Below are 17,682 nucleotides of genomic sequence, written 5' to 3'. Positions count from 1 at the left end.
ATACAACATATCAATTTACCTAAATTGACCACTTTTCCCCCTGCCCCTCAGGCCCCCAGGGGTCAGTCCCACCATTCGTACAATTTTGTATCCCTACCCCATAAGGATGCTACCAGTCAAATATGAGCGTTTACCATTGCTTAGTTTCAGAGAAGATGTCGTTTATATCAATTTAGCCAAATTGACCCCTTTTGGCCCCACCCTCTGGTCCCCGGGGGATCAGCCCAATCATTTGTACAATTTATATCCCTACCCCATAAGGATGCTACCAGTCAAATATGAGTGATATCCATTGCTTAGTTTCAGAGAAGATATCGTTTATATCAATTAAGCCAAATTGACCCTTTTTGGCCCCGCCTCTCAGCCCCTAGGGGTTCAGCTTCACCATTTGTACAATTTCTAGTCCCCACCCCATAATGATCCTACCAGTCAAATTTTGTTCAATTCCGATTAGCGATTATGAAGAAGTTAATTGTTGACGGACGGCCGGACGGACGCCGGGCGACGAATGACGGACCAGTAGCTAGCTACATATCCCGTGGCGCGCGGTAATACGCGCCTCGGAGGATATGTAGCTAGGTACTGGTATTCATAGCCGCAATGGAAATTTAAAAAATCTATTCAATTCATATATTTACATAACCTTGATTTTAAAAAATTATATCGAGAAAACGAGAAATTTTATTAAAAAGAAAAATTTGTCATGTATACGACGAAACGCCAAATTATTAGAACAGCCGGGAGATCCCGCCTATGCACCACGCCATTGTTTTAATGTCGTTCCACATTTTCCGGTCTTTTTTGTTTAATTTTGTATAAAACAAAAAGAAAGAAGTATTAAAGTAAAAATAATATTAAATACAATCATTCAATATTCTTACAGCGCTGCGCGCTGAAGTGTGTACGGTCAAAATGTAACACAAGTACCGACAGGTATTGGTACTACATTACTGTGTATCGACAGTACTCTAACAAAGTCGATCGCGCTGAGTAAGCGTTGATTTGATTGGTCGAACTGAATGCACACACCTTTCTCAGCACTCGTGTGCACATGAGTAAACTTCGTCGGACATTTGATTAAGTATCTTTCACGTTTTGTTAATGAATTTGGTATTTACATTGAAGCAGAGACCGTTTGAAATGAATATTGGATGCTTTTTAAAATCTAAATCTTTTAATTATAGAAAAGGTAAGCATAGTAAAATATATGTAATTGAACCATTTCTTTCCATTTTTCACATATGAAAATCTATTCAAAAGGTATTTAAAATGTCAACGACAAATTACATTGTACATGTACATAGCATCTCGTGATTTAGCATAGAATTTTTTCAACAACAAAAATATGTAGTCGAATAATGAAATAGAAATAACTTCAGATGGCAAACTAGATTTATATTCATCTATTTTGATAAAAGAATCGTTTTGAAATATGTTTTCTTTATTTTTTTATTTTTTGTTTGACGTCGTTTGCACTAAAATGATTTGTGATAACAAAAACAAAATTCCCGGTTTGAAAGTTTACATACAAATTGTATTGCATTAAAGGCAGGACAATCGTTAAAAGTTCCGTATCAAGTTTGTGTCGTCATCAGGAAATATAGGGAGAGGATTATTATTTTGAAATCTAATGAGCAACAAATTCTTATGTTTCATTATATCTGCACATACAGTTAGTGTCATCATACACTGTATATCATACGAGCCAAAAAGATTGAAATCCTCTTACATTTCAATTCAAAATTATGTAGATAGAGCTTTAATGATAAAAAAAGTCATAACAAATGTATATTCATTTCTTAATTTTGTTGACAAAGATAAATAAGAAATCCTAAATTACAAAGATCATGCACTTTGTGATAACATATCCTGGAGTGGTAGGGGTGTGTGTGTGTTATATTTAATAACGGCCCAGAGGGCCTGTATCGCTCACCTTGTTTATTTGAACAAACATCAAAATAATGTTTGTTTCATTTGTTAATAGCTTTATTTGTTGATATATGACTATATACAACTCAACTGCTTCAAAGATATCACCTAGAAACAAAGTGAAGATTAAACATGATTGTATTTAAAGAAACAATAAGTCCCTTGGGATTGGGAAAGAACGGTTCAACCCTGGGCCTATTTTTACATCAGGATTGTGTTCATCTCTTGATGCCCAGCAAGGCTATATATGATTATGGGGTGTGGATCTGAATGGTTTCACAGATAAAACAGTAACAAGTCTTCAAGGGTGGGTCAGCCCCATAATCTGTAATTTTTTTTAATTCCTACCCCATAAGGAAGCTACCAATCAAATATGAGCGATATGTGTACATACATTATTTTAGAGAAGTCGTTTATATATCTTTAGCCTAATTGAACCATTTAGACCTACCCCTCAGCCCCCTGGGGTCAGCTTGACTATTTATAGTGTTTTTTTAATCCCCACCCCTAGGGATGCTATCAATCAGGTTTGATAGATATCCATCGCTTTCTTCCAGACAATTGATTGTTTATACAACATATCAATTTAGCTAAATTGACCACTTTTCCCCCTGCCCCTCAGACCCCGAGGGGTCAGTCCCACCATTCGTACAATTTTGTATCCCTACCCCATAAGGATGCTACCAGTCAAATTTGAGCTTTTACCATTGCTTAGTTTCAGAGAAGATGTCGTTTATATCAATTTAGCCAAATTGACCCCTTTGGCCCCACCCTCTGGTCCCCGGGGGATCAGCCCAATCATTTGTACAATTTGTATCCCTACCCCATAAGGATGCTACCAGTCAAATATGAGTGATATCCATTGCTTAGTTTCAGAGAAGATGTCGTTTATATCAATTTAGCCAAATTGACCCTTTTTGGCCCCGCCTCTCAGCCCCTAGGGGGTCAGCTTCACCATTTGTACAATTTCTAGTCCCCACCCCATAATGATCCTACCAGTCAAATTTTGTTCAATTCCGATTAGCGATTATGAAGAAGTTAATTGTTGACGGACGGCCGGACGGACGCCGGGCGACGAATGATGGACCAGTAGCTAGCTACATATCCCGTGGCGCGCGGTAGCGCGCCTCAGAGGATATGTAGCTAGGTACTGGTATTCATAGCCGCAATGGAAATTTAAAAAATCTATTCAATTCATATATTTACATAACCTTGATTTTAAAAAATTATATCGAGAAAACGAGAAATTTTATTAAAAAGAAAAATTTGTCATGTATACGACGAAACGCCAAATTATTAGAACAGCCGGGAGATCCCGCCTATGCACCACGCCATTGTTTTAATGTCGTTCCACATTTTCCGGTCTTTTTTGTTTAATTTTGTATAAAACAAAAAGAAAGAAGTATTAAAGTAAAAATAATATTAAATACAATCATTCAATATTCTTAACACTTATCTCGTACCAACGTTATCAATCCAAGGGAAGTTACTCTTCCTGTCTTAGGCGTATTAATATGACCCGATTAATCAGGTGATTTGCACGAGACAGTGTTTTCATACGGTTTTCATAGTGTATTCATGGTCATATGTTTGTTGTTTTCACTTGGTATGTTCATATCAGCAAACCACATTAGGAATGTAAATATGCATGTATGTATATGTATTCATTTAAAAAAAATTAATACAGTAGATCTAATGTAGTTTTATATTTAATTTTCTTGTTCAGAGCAAATCCTCCTTTCGGGAGTTCATTGCAGATTTTCCCGATCATGTTCAGATCTACACTGATGGCTCAAAAGATGGTGAAAAGGTCTCAGCGGCATGCTACACCGATCACCATTGTTCTTCAATTCGTTTACTAGATGGTGCCGTTATTTTCTCTCCAGAAGCATGTGCCATCGGTTTGGCCCTCGACCACATCGATGAACACCGCATAAAAAAGGCATTCATTTGTTCCGACTCTCTGGCTGTCCTTCAGAGTTTACAATTACGAGCTCCTGAAATACACTCGTGCAAAGCCTTGTCTTTCGAATACTAAGTATCTGATATCTTCAAAAAAAATATGCAAAATAAAATTAGTTTGGATTCCGAGCCATGACGGAATTAAAGGCAATTAACAAACTTGTTGACCGGCAAGCAAAGTATGCTTTAAATCTGCAACAGACAAATATCAAAATACCATACAGATTCCAAACCTGTCATTTGTACTGCCATTCGAACTAAATGGCAGCACTGCTGGTCTCTCGAGACGAGCACCAAACTTTTTAAAGTACAAACAAAACTTATTTGACAAAGATCCCCTCAGTACTTTCTGAGAAATAGCGACAAATTGTTTACGGACGGACCAAGGACAAAGGGGGATTTGAATAGCCCACCATCTGATGATGGTGGACTTAATAAATGTCATACATTGCTTAGTTCCAGAGATGTAATTTATATCCCGCCCCACCATTGGTACAATTTAAACCCCTTCCTCATAGGGGTGCTACCGTGCAGCCAAATATGAGAGATATTCATTGCTTTGTTTCAGAGAAGTCATTTATATCAATTTATAGCCAAATTAACCCATTGTGGCCCGCCCCTCCTGACTCCAGATTTAGCTCCGTCATTTGTACAATTTTGAATCCCTAATCCTAATCCAAAGGGATATGCTACCCTTCAAATATGAATGATATCCATTGCTAATTTTAAGAGAAGTCGTTTATATCACTTTAGACAAATTGACTACTTTTGGCCCTGCTCCTCAGCCCCTTCATATGTACAATTTGGAATTCATACCCCTAAAGGGATGCTACACAATAAATATGAGCAATATCCAATGCTTAGTTTCAGAGTTGTTTATATCGATTTATCCAAATTGACCAGTTTTGACCGGGCCCGCCCTCCTTGCTCCAAGGTCAGCCTCGTAATTTGTACAATTTTTAATCCCTACCCTAGAGGGGTGCTACCAGTCAATTATGAACCATATCTATTGTTTAATTTCAGAGAAGTCATTAATATCAATTTAACCATGTTGACCCCCCTTTTGCCCATCCCCCTCATTTGTACAATTTTACGTCTCCTACCAATCAAATATGAGCGATATCCAACGCTTAGATTCAGAGAAGTCGTTCATTAATTTAGCCAAATTGACATCTTTTGGTACCATACCACCCCTCAGACCTCGACAGAGAGAGAGGGGGGGGGGGGGGGGGGGGACTAGTCAAATTTTGTTTAATTCCGATTAGCAGTATGAAGAAGTCAATTGTGGAAGCTCAAATACGTCATTCGGACCAGGCGATCATAAACGAGGTATAGGTTATCTTATTATATATCATTCAAAATTTATTTTTTCAATTTTGCCATAATTCATATGCTACGAAAATACAGAAAGGCTTTGACTAATCATAAGAACAAGCCCATGGTACCACATTGACTCCAGGCTTCGTTTAGCTAACCTTTAATCTCAGGAAACTAATAGTTGCCTGATACTGACCATAGGTGGGTGGGTTTTCTCCGCTTTCCTCAGCCTCCAAAACCAGACACGTCCTTAAATGACCCTGGCTGTTAATAGGACGTTAAACAATTAAACCGAATCCTATTCCTTTTCAGTATATATACATAATCTAGATGTAATTGAAATTTAAAACTGGGTCAAAGTTGGTCATTCAAAAAAGTTATTCATGCTTACTAATGTAATTAGTTTATTCCGACAGAAGTTGTTCAAAATTTCAAAGCATTTGATCCATGTGATCTTGAAGAGGGTAAAGATTGCTTTATCACATTTATAGCACTTGTCTTCATTATGTAGACCCTCAGAAGCTCTCCCATGAAATGGTGCATAATACTGCAATCCGAGTCCGTCATAATCATTTAACTCCCACGAAATAGTATCCGAATTTAAGGAACGTATTTTGTAGGACATCATAGGCCTCATGACTCACTTCTGAAATGTTGCATTGATATTATCCAATACATCTACCACCTGTGACCTTGGAAGATAGGTTGATCCATTTGAATACTCCAACTGCATAGCCAATACTGGCATGTTATTGGCCTTGCATCATAGGACCTCAGACAAGGCCTCCAGGTTATTCAAGTCATATATATTTCAAACTTTTGAACACTTCGACCTTGGAGGATAGGCTAGTAAATCCATTTGAAAACTTGGTAGCATTTTATCCCAGATACATACCATTAGCCTCGTGGTTATTGAGAAGCCATCTGACCCACAAAAGGTAAAATCATTATCCTTGGCCAATTGGTAATTGAGAACTTATTTTTTAGATTTCAACACATTTGACCAATGTGACCTTGAAGTAGGTAAAGATCATTCATTTGAACAAATTGGGTAGCCCTTCATCCCATCATGCTAGTTGCCTTCAATATAGCATGTCCCTATGCCGGTTGGTTATCGAGATGTCGAAATGTAAATTGTTTATGATGCCAGACCCTGTACACAAGACAATAGCAATAGGCCATTTGAGACTTCATCTCAAGTGAACTAAAAACTGAGAACTTACAACAATACTAGAATCTGTGATATTGACTATTTGTTTTTATGGTAAGCAAAGAGTATCCAAAACAAGAGGCCCAGAGGGACTGTATCACTCACCTGGTTGGCTTTGACCAAACATCAAAATAAATATTGGTTGATGTCAAACAATGCTATATATGGTTACGAGGTTGGGATCACAGCAATTTCAAAAACACAACCAAGAAACTTAAGACCCTAGGGGTGGGGAAAGACCCCAGGGCCTATTTTAACATCATGATTGTGTTTATCTAGCTCTTTATACCCAACAATGATATACACTGTACATGGTTTTAGGGTGGGGATCTCAATCGTTTCAAAGATATACCGTATCAAAGAAACCAAGTCCCTATGGGTAAGGAAAGACCACAGGGCCTATATTTACAACAGGACTGATGTCCAGCAATGCTATATATGGTTATAATTATGGGGTGTGGATCTCAAGGGTTTAAACTAGTAGCAATTTAAAGGATTTAGCTCAATATCTGCTATTGGGGCCCTACCACTCTGGCCCCCAGAGAGCCAGACCCTCCATTTATATGTGATCTCCTTTGCCCCATAATGCTCCAGACAGAATATCATCAAAATCCATTCAGGCATTCAGGACAAGTAGGGATTTAAAGGATTAACCTCAATTTCCCCTATTGGGCCCCACTACTCCGGCCCCAGGGGAGCCACACCCTCCATTTATACATGTACAGCGTTTGATCCCCTTTGTCAAATAATGCTCCAGGCCAAATTTCATCAAAATCCATTAAAGCGTTCAGGGATTTAGAGGAAATGTTGACGGACGCTGGACGCTGGACGCTACACCATGGCATAAGCTCACTGGCCCTTCAGGCAAGGTCAGCTTATAAAATCACTGGATTGATTTGTGTAGAAAGTTTTGAGAAATTATTAACAGTAAAAAACTTTCATTGTCAAAATCCAAGATGGCTGCCTAACAGCCATTTTGTCTTGCTGATCAACAGCAAAATTAAAAGGGCACAAGGGACTAATGGTAACCTACATATGAAATTTGAGTTTTTGAGAAAGATCAACCTTTAGCTTCTCAAAAGTAATGACAATGTATGACGAACAATGGACGCAGGGCAATTTGAACAGCCCTCCATCTAAGATATAATAAAATCATAAAACACTTCAGTGTCCTCCTGTCCATTTATTTCCAGCTTTCACAAATAATTTACGAAGTTTCCATAATTGATTCTTCTGTGTGTTTGCCCTTGTCTGCCACCTGTCTGGATCGCGCCTTGCGCTCAAGGATTCTTTTCCTATCTTTGTCAATTTTCAGCTTCACGATAAGGATCTGAAAAGGGAAACAATTTTGCTTTAGAAGCCAAAGATTGCAGAATAACATTCTAAATATCATTAACAGATTCATCAAATCTGGTTTCAAATTTCTCTGTCAGAATGACGGATATTGTAAATCAAACACCAAATCCCATATTCAGTCTCAAGCTTGACAACCAATAAGTGACCTATACTGCCTTTATTGGTCAAAATTTAATTTTTATCAATATCTTTACAGCTAACTTATTATCTTTCAATGATACCAGAAGAATATCTTTATAATTTGTACTTTGAGCGGTAAGTTAATCAGGTCATTGATGGACCAGATTCCCAGAATCAAAGTGATTTATCTCCCCTTAGTTGCAGAATGACCATAGATAAAATAAATCTATGATCATGTTTGGAAGGGATGTGATGTTCATTTTTCAGATAAATTATCGAAAATTTAAATTCCAGAAAAACACAACAAATAACATGTAAAGGTCATTACTGTGCGATACATCTTAGATTTCTTCAATGAAGTAACCAGGAAATAAAAGTTAAATATGAAAAGATTGCTTAAAATAATTGATGCCTATTTATTAAATGTGCCTTATATTGCAAATAATTTTGAAAAGGTCAGGAATAAACAATGTTCATATCATGTACTGTCCATCTACCGAGGAAACTGAAATATTATAGGGTTTTACACAATATATTGCTCATGCAGAAATGAAAATGGACAATTTTAACAAAGGCTGTTAATAGGTTAGGTAAGATAGGAAGTTGTTCGACAGTGGGTTGCTAAAGTAGATTTGAAATATCTGCAATTAGCTATTTTCTGAATGTCAAAAATGCTGAAATCAGTCAATCGACTGCAGATATCAGCTCTGATCATGGTCAGTCCTTTGTGAACACTTCTAACATATATCCTTCAATTATCTTTTTAATTTTCAGTTATGACAACTGATAAGACACTAAGTATGGAAAACATCAACTGTACTTTGAGCGGTAAGTTAATCAGGTCATTGATGGACCAGATTCCCAGAATCAAAGTGATTTATCTCCCCTTAGTTGCAGAATGACCATAGACAAAAATAAATCCAGGATCATGTTTGGAAGGGATGTTGTGTTCATTTTTCAGATAAATATCGAAAATTTAAATTCCAGAAAAACACAACAACTTACAACATGTAAAGGTCATTACTGTACGATACATCTTAGATTTCTCCAATGAAGTAACCAGGAAATAAAAGTTGAATATGAAAAGATTGCTCAAGATATTTGATGACTTAAATGTGACTTCTATTGCAAATAGTTTTGAATAGGTCAGAAATACACAATGCTCATATCAAGTACATCTATCGAGGAAACCGAAAAAGTATAGGGTTTTATACAATATTGATCGTGCAAAAAGAAAATTGATTTTCTTTTTAAAAAGGTTGTTAAAAGGCGAGATAAGATAGAAAGTCACTGGAGAGTGGGTTGCTAAAGCAGGTTTGAAATATCTGCAATTAGCTATTTTCTGAATGTCAAAAATGCTGAAATCAGTCAATCGACTGCAGATATGATTATCAGCTCTGATCATGGTCAGTCCTTTGTGAACACTTCTAACATATCCTTCAATTATCTTTTTAATTTTCAGTTATGACAACTGATAAGACACTAAGTATGGAAAACATCAACTGTACTTTGAGCGGTAAGTTAATCAGGTCATTGATGGACCAGATTCCCAGAATCAAAGTGATTTATCTCCCCTTAGTTGCAGAATGACCATAGATAAAATAAATCTATGATCATGTTTGGAAGGGCTCTACCTAGTCCAACTTCAAATTTGTATTGAAATTTGAAACTTTGAAAGGTGTCAATATCTTTGGCTATTTGTACAACACAGTGAGATCACAGTTGGGAGACACTGCTGGTGGACTTAAATCTCAAAAGTTTACCATAACCAATATGCTAGACTTTGATTCATTTGAAAAGTGACATGGTTATATACACAATTGTTTTAAAATCCAATTTAGAAAATTATGACATTTTTTAAAATAAATATTGAGGTATTGCACCTACTGATCTAGATTTTCATATTTCTTTTTCTTAATAACCTCCTAGGTATCCACAATTTAGCCACATAGCATTCCTGACAAGTTGTAGGACAAAAACAGCTGGACGATGTAGTAAAAAATCATTTTTGGCTTTATGGTATCTAACTCCGAATTTTATACATTGTATTGAATGCGCTTATACCTTGTGTTTGTACATTTTCTTTAAAAGTTCATGGATTCTACAATGCTCCTATCTAGCACATCTACCTTGAAAAGTTTAAACTACAAAATTAGACAGCTTCAAACAATACTGATCATGATCGGTCCATTCCGAGTCCGTGTTTCTCAATGTCTCCACATTAATTTTTTGAAGTATTGAGTTATTTTCAGTATATGACATGTAACTGAAAACACACTAAGTATGGAAAACATCAACTGTACTTTGAGCGGTAAGTTAATCAGGTCATTGATGGACCAGATTCCCAGAATCAAAGTGATTTATCTCCCCTTAGTTGCAGAATGACCATAGATAAAATAAATCTATGATCATGTTTGGAAGGGCTCTACCTAGTCCCAACTTCAAATTTGTATTGAAACTTTGAAAGGTGTCAATATCTTTGGCTATTTGTACAACACAGTGAGATCACAGTTGGGAGACGCTGCTGGTGGACTTAAATCTCAAAAGTTTACCATAACCAATATGCTAGACTTTGATTCATTTGAAAAGTGACATGGTTCTATACACAATTGTTTTAAAATCTAATTTAGAAAATTAAGACATTTTTTTTTTATAAATATGGAGGTATTGCACCTACCAATCTAGATTTTCATATTTCTTTTTCTAAATAACCTCCTAGGTATCCACAATTTAGCCACATAGCATTCCTGACAAGTTGTAGGACAAAAACAGTGTGACGATGTAGCAAAAAATAATTTTTGGCTTTATGGTATCTAACTCCGAATTTTATACATTGTATTGAATGCGCTTATACCTTGTGTTTGTACATTTTCTTTATAGTTCATGGATTCTACAATGCTCCTATCTAGCACATCTACCTTGAAAAGTTTAAACTACAAAATTAGACAGCTTCAAACAATACTGATCATGATCGGTCCATTCCGAGTGTTTCTCAATGTCTCCACATTAATTTTTTGAAGTATTGAGTTATTTTCAGTATATGACATGTAACTGAAAACACACTTATGGAAAACATCAACTGTACTTTGAGCGGTAAGTTAATCAGGTCATTGATGGACCAGATTCCCAGAATCAAAGTGATTTATCTCCCCTTAGTTGCAGAATGACAATAGATAAAATAAATCTATGATCATGTTTGGAAGGGTTCCTTACCTATGTTCAATTTTCAGACGACAAGTATAGTAAGGGTACGTTACTGGTTAAAATAACAGTTTACTACTGATGGCGGGATGGTACCTTGGAAGGGTGGATTCCGACATGGACAGAGGCACCGTTGGCCTTTTCCCGCTGGATTCTTTCGATGTGTACAACAAATTTCTTCCTGTACACCTGGACGATCTTGCCTATCTGCTGGCTTTTGTGATTGCCACGGACAACCTAATGGAAGAAAGCAAAGTTCATATTTCAATATATTCATATCCAACCATTGTTAATTCCTTAAATAATTCCAATCTATGAAAAACTTACTATTGAAATTTGATATGTCTTCGACTTGGCTCTAAACTAATTTAAATATTAATGAAATTTTTTCATGGTTTTGGTCACTATGGTGCAACTTTTTTTTTTAACACACCTGTCTTTGTACCAAGTGAAAACCATACGTTTCCTATTTAACCCTTTCGCTGCTAAAGCGGCTGAAACCGCCCGTGTCCGTATTGGACTAAACCGCCCTAAACCGCCAGTGTTACCTGTGTGTGTTTTGCCTGCAGATTACTCACTTCCCCTTTACTTTCACTTTTAAGTCTTGCGAGATCTCGCTAGAGTACTACTTCCTGTTTATGCAGACAACATGGCTGCTGGCTATACGATGCATATCAGGTTAAAATTACGACAGTAAGCAAAATTTTGACAGAAAAAACGAAAGTGTCATAAAATGGCGGATCTAATGAAGTCAATTGATAAGTTTGTTCACTTTAGTAACATATTTTTTTCACGGATTTGATGAGAAATACTTCAGAAAAACTATCAGAAACATCAAAAGGACACGGGATGATATTGATGATGAATCCAGCGTAGATTTTTTCAGATAACGATCACGAAACATCGGTAGAGGACGACGATCCATTCTGACATTTTGAATTTTGAATGGGATGTTGACCTATTTGTGAATATTTTATCGGACTTCGCCGAATATACAGTGGCAATTTATCACTTGCAAATGGATGAAAAACACAGATTTCTTTTTCAAAAGTTAATTCCAGCTAAATATTTGGACATTAATGCTACTGAAACGAGCAGGTAAGTTGATAGAATTGACCTGATAAAAAATGGCGGCCGTAATATATGACGAGGAATGTGCTTTCAATATCGTTGTGTGAAAACGTGATCTACCATGATTGAGCTGCATACGGGACTTGGAACAAATGGTCTTTGTGTGTAAATGATTCTCAGACTAATTTAAATCGCCAATAATAAAAAAAAACATTAATAATATGTTTTTAAACCATATTTTGACATATTTACCTGTTGTTACCTGTGCTCGTTTGCACCTGTGATTTGGTTTATTACCAATTTTTATGGACTGTTATTTGGAAATAAAGTACTACCTGTAATAATAAGTGTAAGAGTTTTTACCTTAGAAGGACCCAAAACTTAATCAATACCAAATTCATGCTTGAAATTAAAAGCAGTTTTATTCCATAGTTTACCTGTGTGATTTACCTGTATTACCTGGTGTAAGACTTGAATTGAGTATTGGAATTTTTGCTCTAGTTGGTTGTTGGTTGTTAATAAGTGTCAAAACTATATTTGATGCAGTAAAAACACACACAGGGACATTGTTATTCAATATTTTTTATAATTTTCACCTTAATTACCATTTTTACCTGATCATATTACCTATAAATGATAACATAGGACCATAATGAATACATATTCTGAAGGGTAAAGGTATCAACCATTGCCACTCAAAATTTCATCAAAATCTATCAACAAATGACAAAGTTATCCTCAATAGAAAAAAACTTTCCAAAGAAGTCAAATTAGTCTCAATTAATTCAAATTATCCATATGCCTATATGGTAAGTAATGTGGCAACGAGAGGGTTAAATGTTTGAAAAAACAAGAGGCCCATGGGCCTTAACGGTCATCTGACTCAAAATTAAAGACCCTTATACTATTGTAGTATGCATTCTCTGTAGCGAGTAAAGTGGCACTGTTGGCCATGGCGGCCATCTTGGATTTCTGACCGACCTGAAAAATAGCAACACTAGGTCAAGACCATCTCAGGATCATTTCTGGTAAGTTAGAGCTAAATCCCACTGATGGACTTTGAGAAGAAGTTTTAAATAGGTGTTGTTAAGGAAGAACCATGATTGTGCAATCATGTTACAAAATGGCCGCCGTGGCTGCCATGTCAAATTTTTTAAGAGGCCGAAAAATTAAAACACTTTGTTGGCTCTCCTTCCTTAACATCCACACCAATTTCCAGCTCAATGGCACCAGTGGAACTGGGGAAGAAGTTTAAAATGTGTTTTTCAAGATGGCTGCCATGGTGGCCATCTTGGATTTCTGACTGACCCGATAAATAACAACACTTGGTCAGTATCATTTCTGGTAAGTTAGAGCTGAATCCCACTGATGGAATTTGAGAAGAAGTTTGAAATAAGTGTTATTAAGAAGAACCATGATTGCGCAATCATGTTACAAAATGGCCACCGTGGCTGCCATGTCAAAGTTTTTACGGGGCCGAAAAATAACAACACTTTGCTGCCTCTCCTTCCTTAACATCCTCACCAATTTTCCAGCTCAATGGCATGAGTGGAACTGGAAAAGAAGTTTAAAATGTGTTTTTCAAGATGGCTGCCATGGCGGCCATCTTGGATTTCTGACTGACCCGATAAATAACAACACTTGGCCAGGACCATCTCAGGATCATTTCTGGTAAGTTAGAGCAGAATCACACTGGTGGAATTTGAGAAGAAGTTTTAAATAGGTGTAGTTAAGGAAGAACCATGATTGCGCAATCATGTTACAAAATAGCCACCATGGCTGCCATGTCAAAGTTTTTACGGGGCCGAAAAATAACAACACTTTGTTGCCGCTCCTTCCTTAATATCCTCACCAATTTTCAGCTCAATGGCACCAGTGGAACTGGAGAAGAAGTTTAAAATGTGTTTTTCAAGATGGCTGCCATGGCGGCCATCTTGGATTTCTGACCGACCTGAAAAATAACAACACTTGGTCAGGACCATCTCAGGATCATTTCTGGTAAGTAAGAGCTGAATCCCACTGATGGTATTTGAGAAGAAGTTTGAAATAGGTGTTGTTCAGAAGAACAATGATTGCGCAATCATGTTACAAAATGGCTGCCGTGGCTGCCATGTCAAAGTTTTTACGAAGCCGAAAAATAACAACACTTTATTGGCTCTCCTTCCTTAACATCCTCACCAATTTCAAGCTCAATGGCATGAGTGGAACTGGAGAAGAAGTTTAAAATGTGTTTTTCAAGATGGTTGCTGTGGCGGCCATCTTGGATTTCTGACCGACCTGAAAAATAACAACACTTCCTCAGGACCATCCCAGCATCATTTCAGGCAAGTTTCAGCTCAATCTGACTAGTGGAACTTGAGAAGAAGTTTAAAATGTGTTTTCAAGATGGCGGCTGTGGCGGCCATCTTGGATTTCAGACCGACTCGAAAAATAACAACACTTGGTCAGGACCATCCCAGCATCATTTCAGGCAAGTTTCAGCTCAATCCCACTTGTGGAACTTGAGAAGAAGTTTGAAATGTGAAAAGTTTACGCACGGCGCACGGCGCACGACGACGGACGAAACATGATGACTATAGGTCATCCTGACCCTTCGGTTCAGATGACCTAAAAAGGGTAATACTACTAGGTGAAACATTTTTTTCTTCGAAATATTTGTTTTTATATTGGAGAGTAAGTGCGAGTTAAACAGTGCATCCTAAAAAATTGCAATTAAAAGATAGATTAGAAAGACATAAAATCTATAGAATTGGTAGTAGCTTTCTCAAGATTGATTACTTGCTTTATAGCAGCTGCTGCTAGGGAGTTGTTTTCTTGTCTATGTAACTGGGTGCCATCCCCGACCCAATCACTTGATTCAGGGCGATGTCAAAAAATTGATGCAAGGTTCACCCTGGACCCAAAAATCATGGGCAATTTTGACAAGATTTCAGAAATCGTATGGGCCAAAACATAGAAAATTGAAGAAATTTGTGAGTTTTGGTGGGCCATTTTGGAAAATATGGGGCAAATGGTCCCCTCCAGAGTTATCCCTAAAACCCATGCCCAAAGTGCCAAAAACTGGCCTGTGCCATCATGATGTAAAACTAGAATTTACAATGCATTATTGATTAGTGAATTTTCCTAATGGTTTTCTGTTTTCCGGAATTATCCTCCGATATTGTTTTCTTCATCAATCAACAGCGTCCCGCAGGCGCTTGTTTGACTGGTTGTAGTAGCACTAAAGCGTCTGAATGACCCATGCCCGCTATACAAAATGGCAGACAAGTTTGTTTGTTCAATCACCCAGGTATCAGCTTGCCAAGGTTTGATTTGTATGTTGATGCTAAAATGTAAAGATAACCATCCAAACAGGAAATTCGTCAGTCACTGGGTGTTGTGTTTATGTATGAAAAGGCATGCAAATTAGGAGTAGAGGAATGTCAATGTGTCGTCACTAAACGTGGTTGAAATAAATAATTCATAGGTAATTTATTTACACAGAAACATGATAATTACACAGAAACATGATAATATGTGTCAATAACCACAACAGTTGATTTTGAAGTGAAGTTATGTAGTTATGATCTTCACGAGTTAAATATCAATCAAACAGACTTGTATTATCGAACTTCATGATTATTTAGTCATCTCTTTCATTTCTACATCAAATAAAGCAGCAGACTGAAGTTTTGATCAATTGCTTTGCTCCTGAATTTAATTTAACAATCAAAAAACTTAATAACATTTGCATCACTAAGACAAGTTTTAAACATTCATTTTAAGATTAAATTTGATTTCAACAATCTGATTATGATCGACAATTGATCAAACAAGGCCATCCTATTATATCGCTTAATTGGTCGTGAAAATCTCATCTAATTCCTATCACTATGTATTTCTTATTATAATGTTATAATGGCACTTCGACATAATGAAAGACAGTTCAAAATCAATGCAAACAAACTGTATGATTTAATGAAAGCAACTGCATTCAAAACCAAATGATAATTGATTATAGTCAATATTTGTCCCTTGGTATGTAACAGTAACAATATTTTGTTATGTTAAATCAGGGATAAATCAACACGAGTGTCCCGGAGTGTTGTTACTCATTAGAATTTTTATGGGACTCGCAGAATTCCCGGTGGAACTCACATAATTTCTGGAAACATGTTAACATTGTGGGACTTCTTGTGTTTAGCAATACAGTTGAAAAGGATTCATTAAAATGAATTGAAGATTGATCACTGCCTAGTTTGGTTTAGTAATGAATATGTGATACCAACCTGTACTTCATCATCCTTTCTGATAGGCATACTTCTGACATTGTACTTTTGTCGAAGTTCCTTAGATAGCGGAGTGCTCATAATCTTCCTCCTAACATGAGACGGAGCATTGAAATGGCGCTTCCTGTTCTTCCTCCTGGAGGAGGTCACCATCTTGTTAAACTTCATTCTGGGCCCTGTAAAAATGATGTTATTTTCCATATAATACAACTGCAATATATCACTACCATTAATTTGTGAAATACAATATTAAATGAATTGGTCTTTGCAATCTCTGTATACATGTTCCAATGCTCCAGTTAGCACTCGTGAAATTTGATACCACAATGTACATGTATATTCTATATTTCAATTATGCATCCATGTTGTTATGCATCATATAGCATATACATAGTGTATGATGATCATTTAATCAAATTTCTATGTACACTCTTAAGAACTACACCATCTGACCAAAAAGGAAGTGGATTTGAAAATAGTTCGTTGAATACCCCAACCAATTCACAACGCTTTGTTAACTCAAATTTAGTACAGTTATGCCATAACTTTTGAAGGCTTGCCCTTGCACTTACGAAAGATAACATTGCGATAAGACGCTTTTTATAGGCATCCATTTTTAAATTACACAGGCTTAGCACCATAATGTATTAAGTATGGCTACAGTATGCGGGGGGGGGGGGGGGGGTCTCGTTTCAATGAAATACCGAGTAGTCCACTATAGACGCAGAGATTAAAGCCACAATGTAAAAACAAACTATCCGCGAAATATCGTGGATAGTCTATGCTACGTGAATGCACCAATACAAACTGAAATACTACGAATGGTATTCATTAACTTAAGACGAAGTTTCAAAACAGGCCAAATACACTGCGATCTTGTTGACAGTTTATTTACAATTATCTATATGTCGTTATTCAAGACACATAAACAGCATAAAACATCGACAGTCAAATAAATATTAATTGATCGCACATTCTGATAGCTAGATCTATCTACAGATGCAAAAATATAGCGGATGAACATAGATTTTATTATGAGTTTCTGTAAAGCGCACCTGGAGGTTGATGGCCGACCGGAAAAAGAAAGATTCACTTCCTGCAAGGGAAATAACTCGAAATAACAAACTGGTTAATAGGGATATTTAATATTAATAATAACAAAACAAAATCTCAAATTTGGACGATACGGTCTTTTTACGAAGTATAATATTGGGACATTATAAATAAATGTTTTGATCATTAATGAAA

At 36.6% G+C, this 17,682-nt stretch overlaps 1 protein-coding gene across 1 annotated transcript; it reads right to left on the bottom strand.

Moving 5' to 3' along the window:
* Positions 1 to 7,581: 7,581 nt before the first annotated feature.
* LOC117339211 (60S ribosomal protein L26-like) lies at positions 7,582 to 17,620 on the bottom strand. The gene is made up of 4 exons (XM_033900680.1): positions 17,490 to 17,620; positions 16,435 to 16,610; positions 11,192 to 11,332; positions 7,582 to 7,748 (listed from the first exon to the last, which is right to left on the bottom strand). The coding sequence occupies exons 2-4, from the start codon at positions 16,600 to 16,602 to the stop codon at positions 7,626 to 7,628; spliced, it is 432 nt and encodes a 143-aa protein (XP_033756571.1). The 5' UTR covers positions 16,603 to 16,610; positions 17,490 to 17,620; the 3' UTR covers positions 7,582 to 7,625.
* Positions 17,621 to 17,682: the final 62 nt, after the last annotated feature.

The sequence above is a fragment of the Pecten maximus genome, chromosome 12, assembly GCF_902652985.1.
Source record: "Pecten maximus chromosome 12, xPecMax1.1, whole genome shotgun sequence".
Classification (NCBI taxonomy): Eukaryota; Metazoa; Mollusca; class Bivalvia; order Pectinida; family Pectinidae; genus Pecten; species Pecten maximus.
The sequence above is the reverse complement of the archived record's forward strand: the minus strand, read 5'-3'. Positions and strand labels throughout refer to the sequence as shown.

Coding starts and splice junctions, on each gene's coding strand:
- LOC117339211 (XM_033900680.1), bottom strand. CDS start 16,602: ATGAAGTTTAACAAGATGGTGACCTCCTCCAGGAGGAAGAACAGGAAG. Junction 11,333..16,434: donor GAAAGGATGATGAAGTACAG/GTTGGTATCACA, acceptor TTCTTCCATTAG/GTTGTCCGTGGCAATCACAA. Junction 7,749..11,191: donor TCGGAATCCACCCTTCCAAG/GTACCATCCCGC, acceptor TTCCCTTTTCAG/ATCCTTATCGTGAAGCTGAA.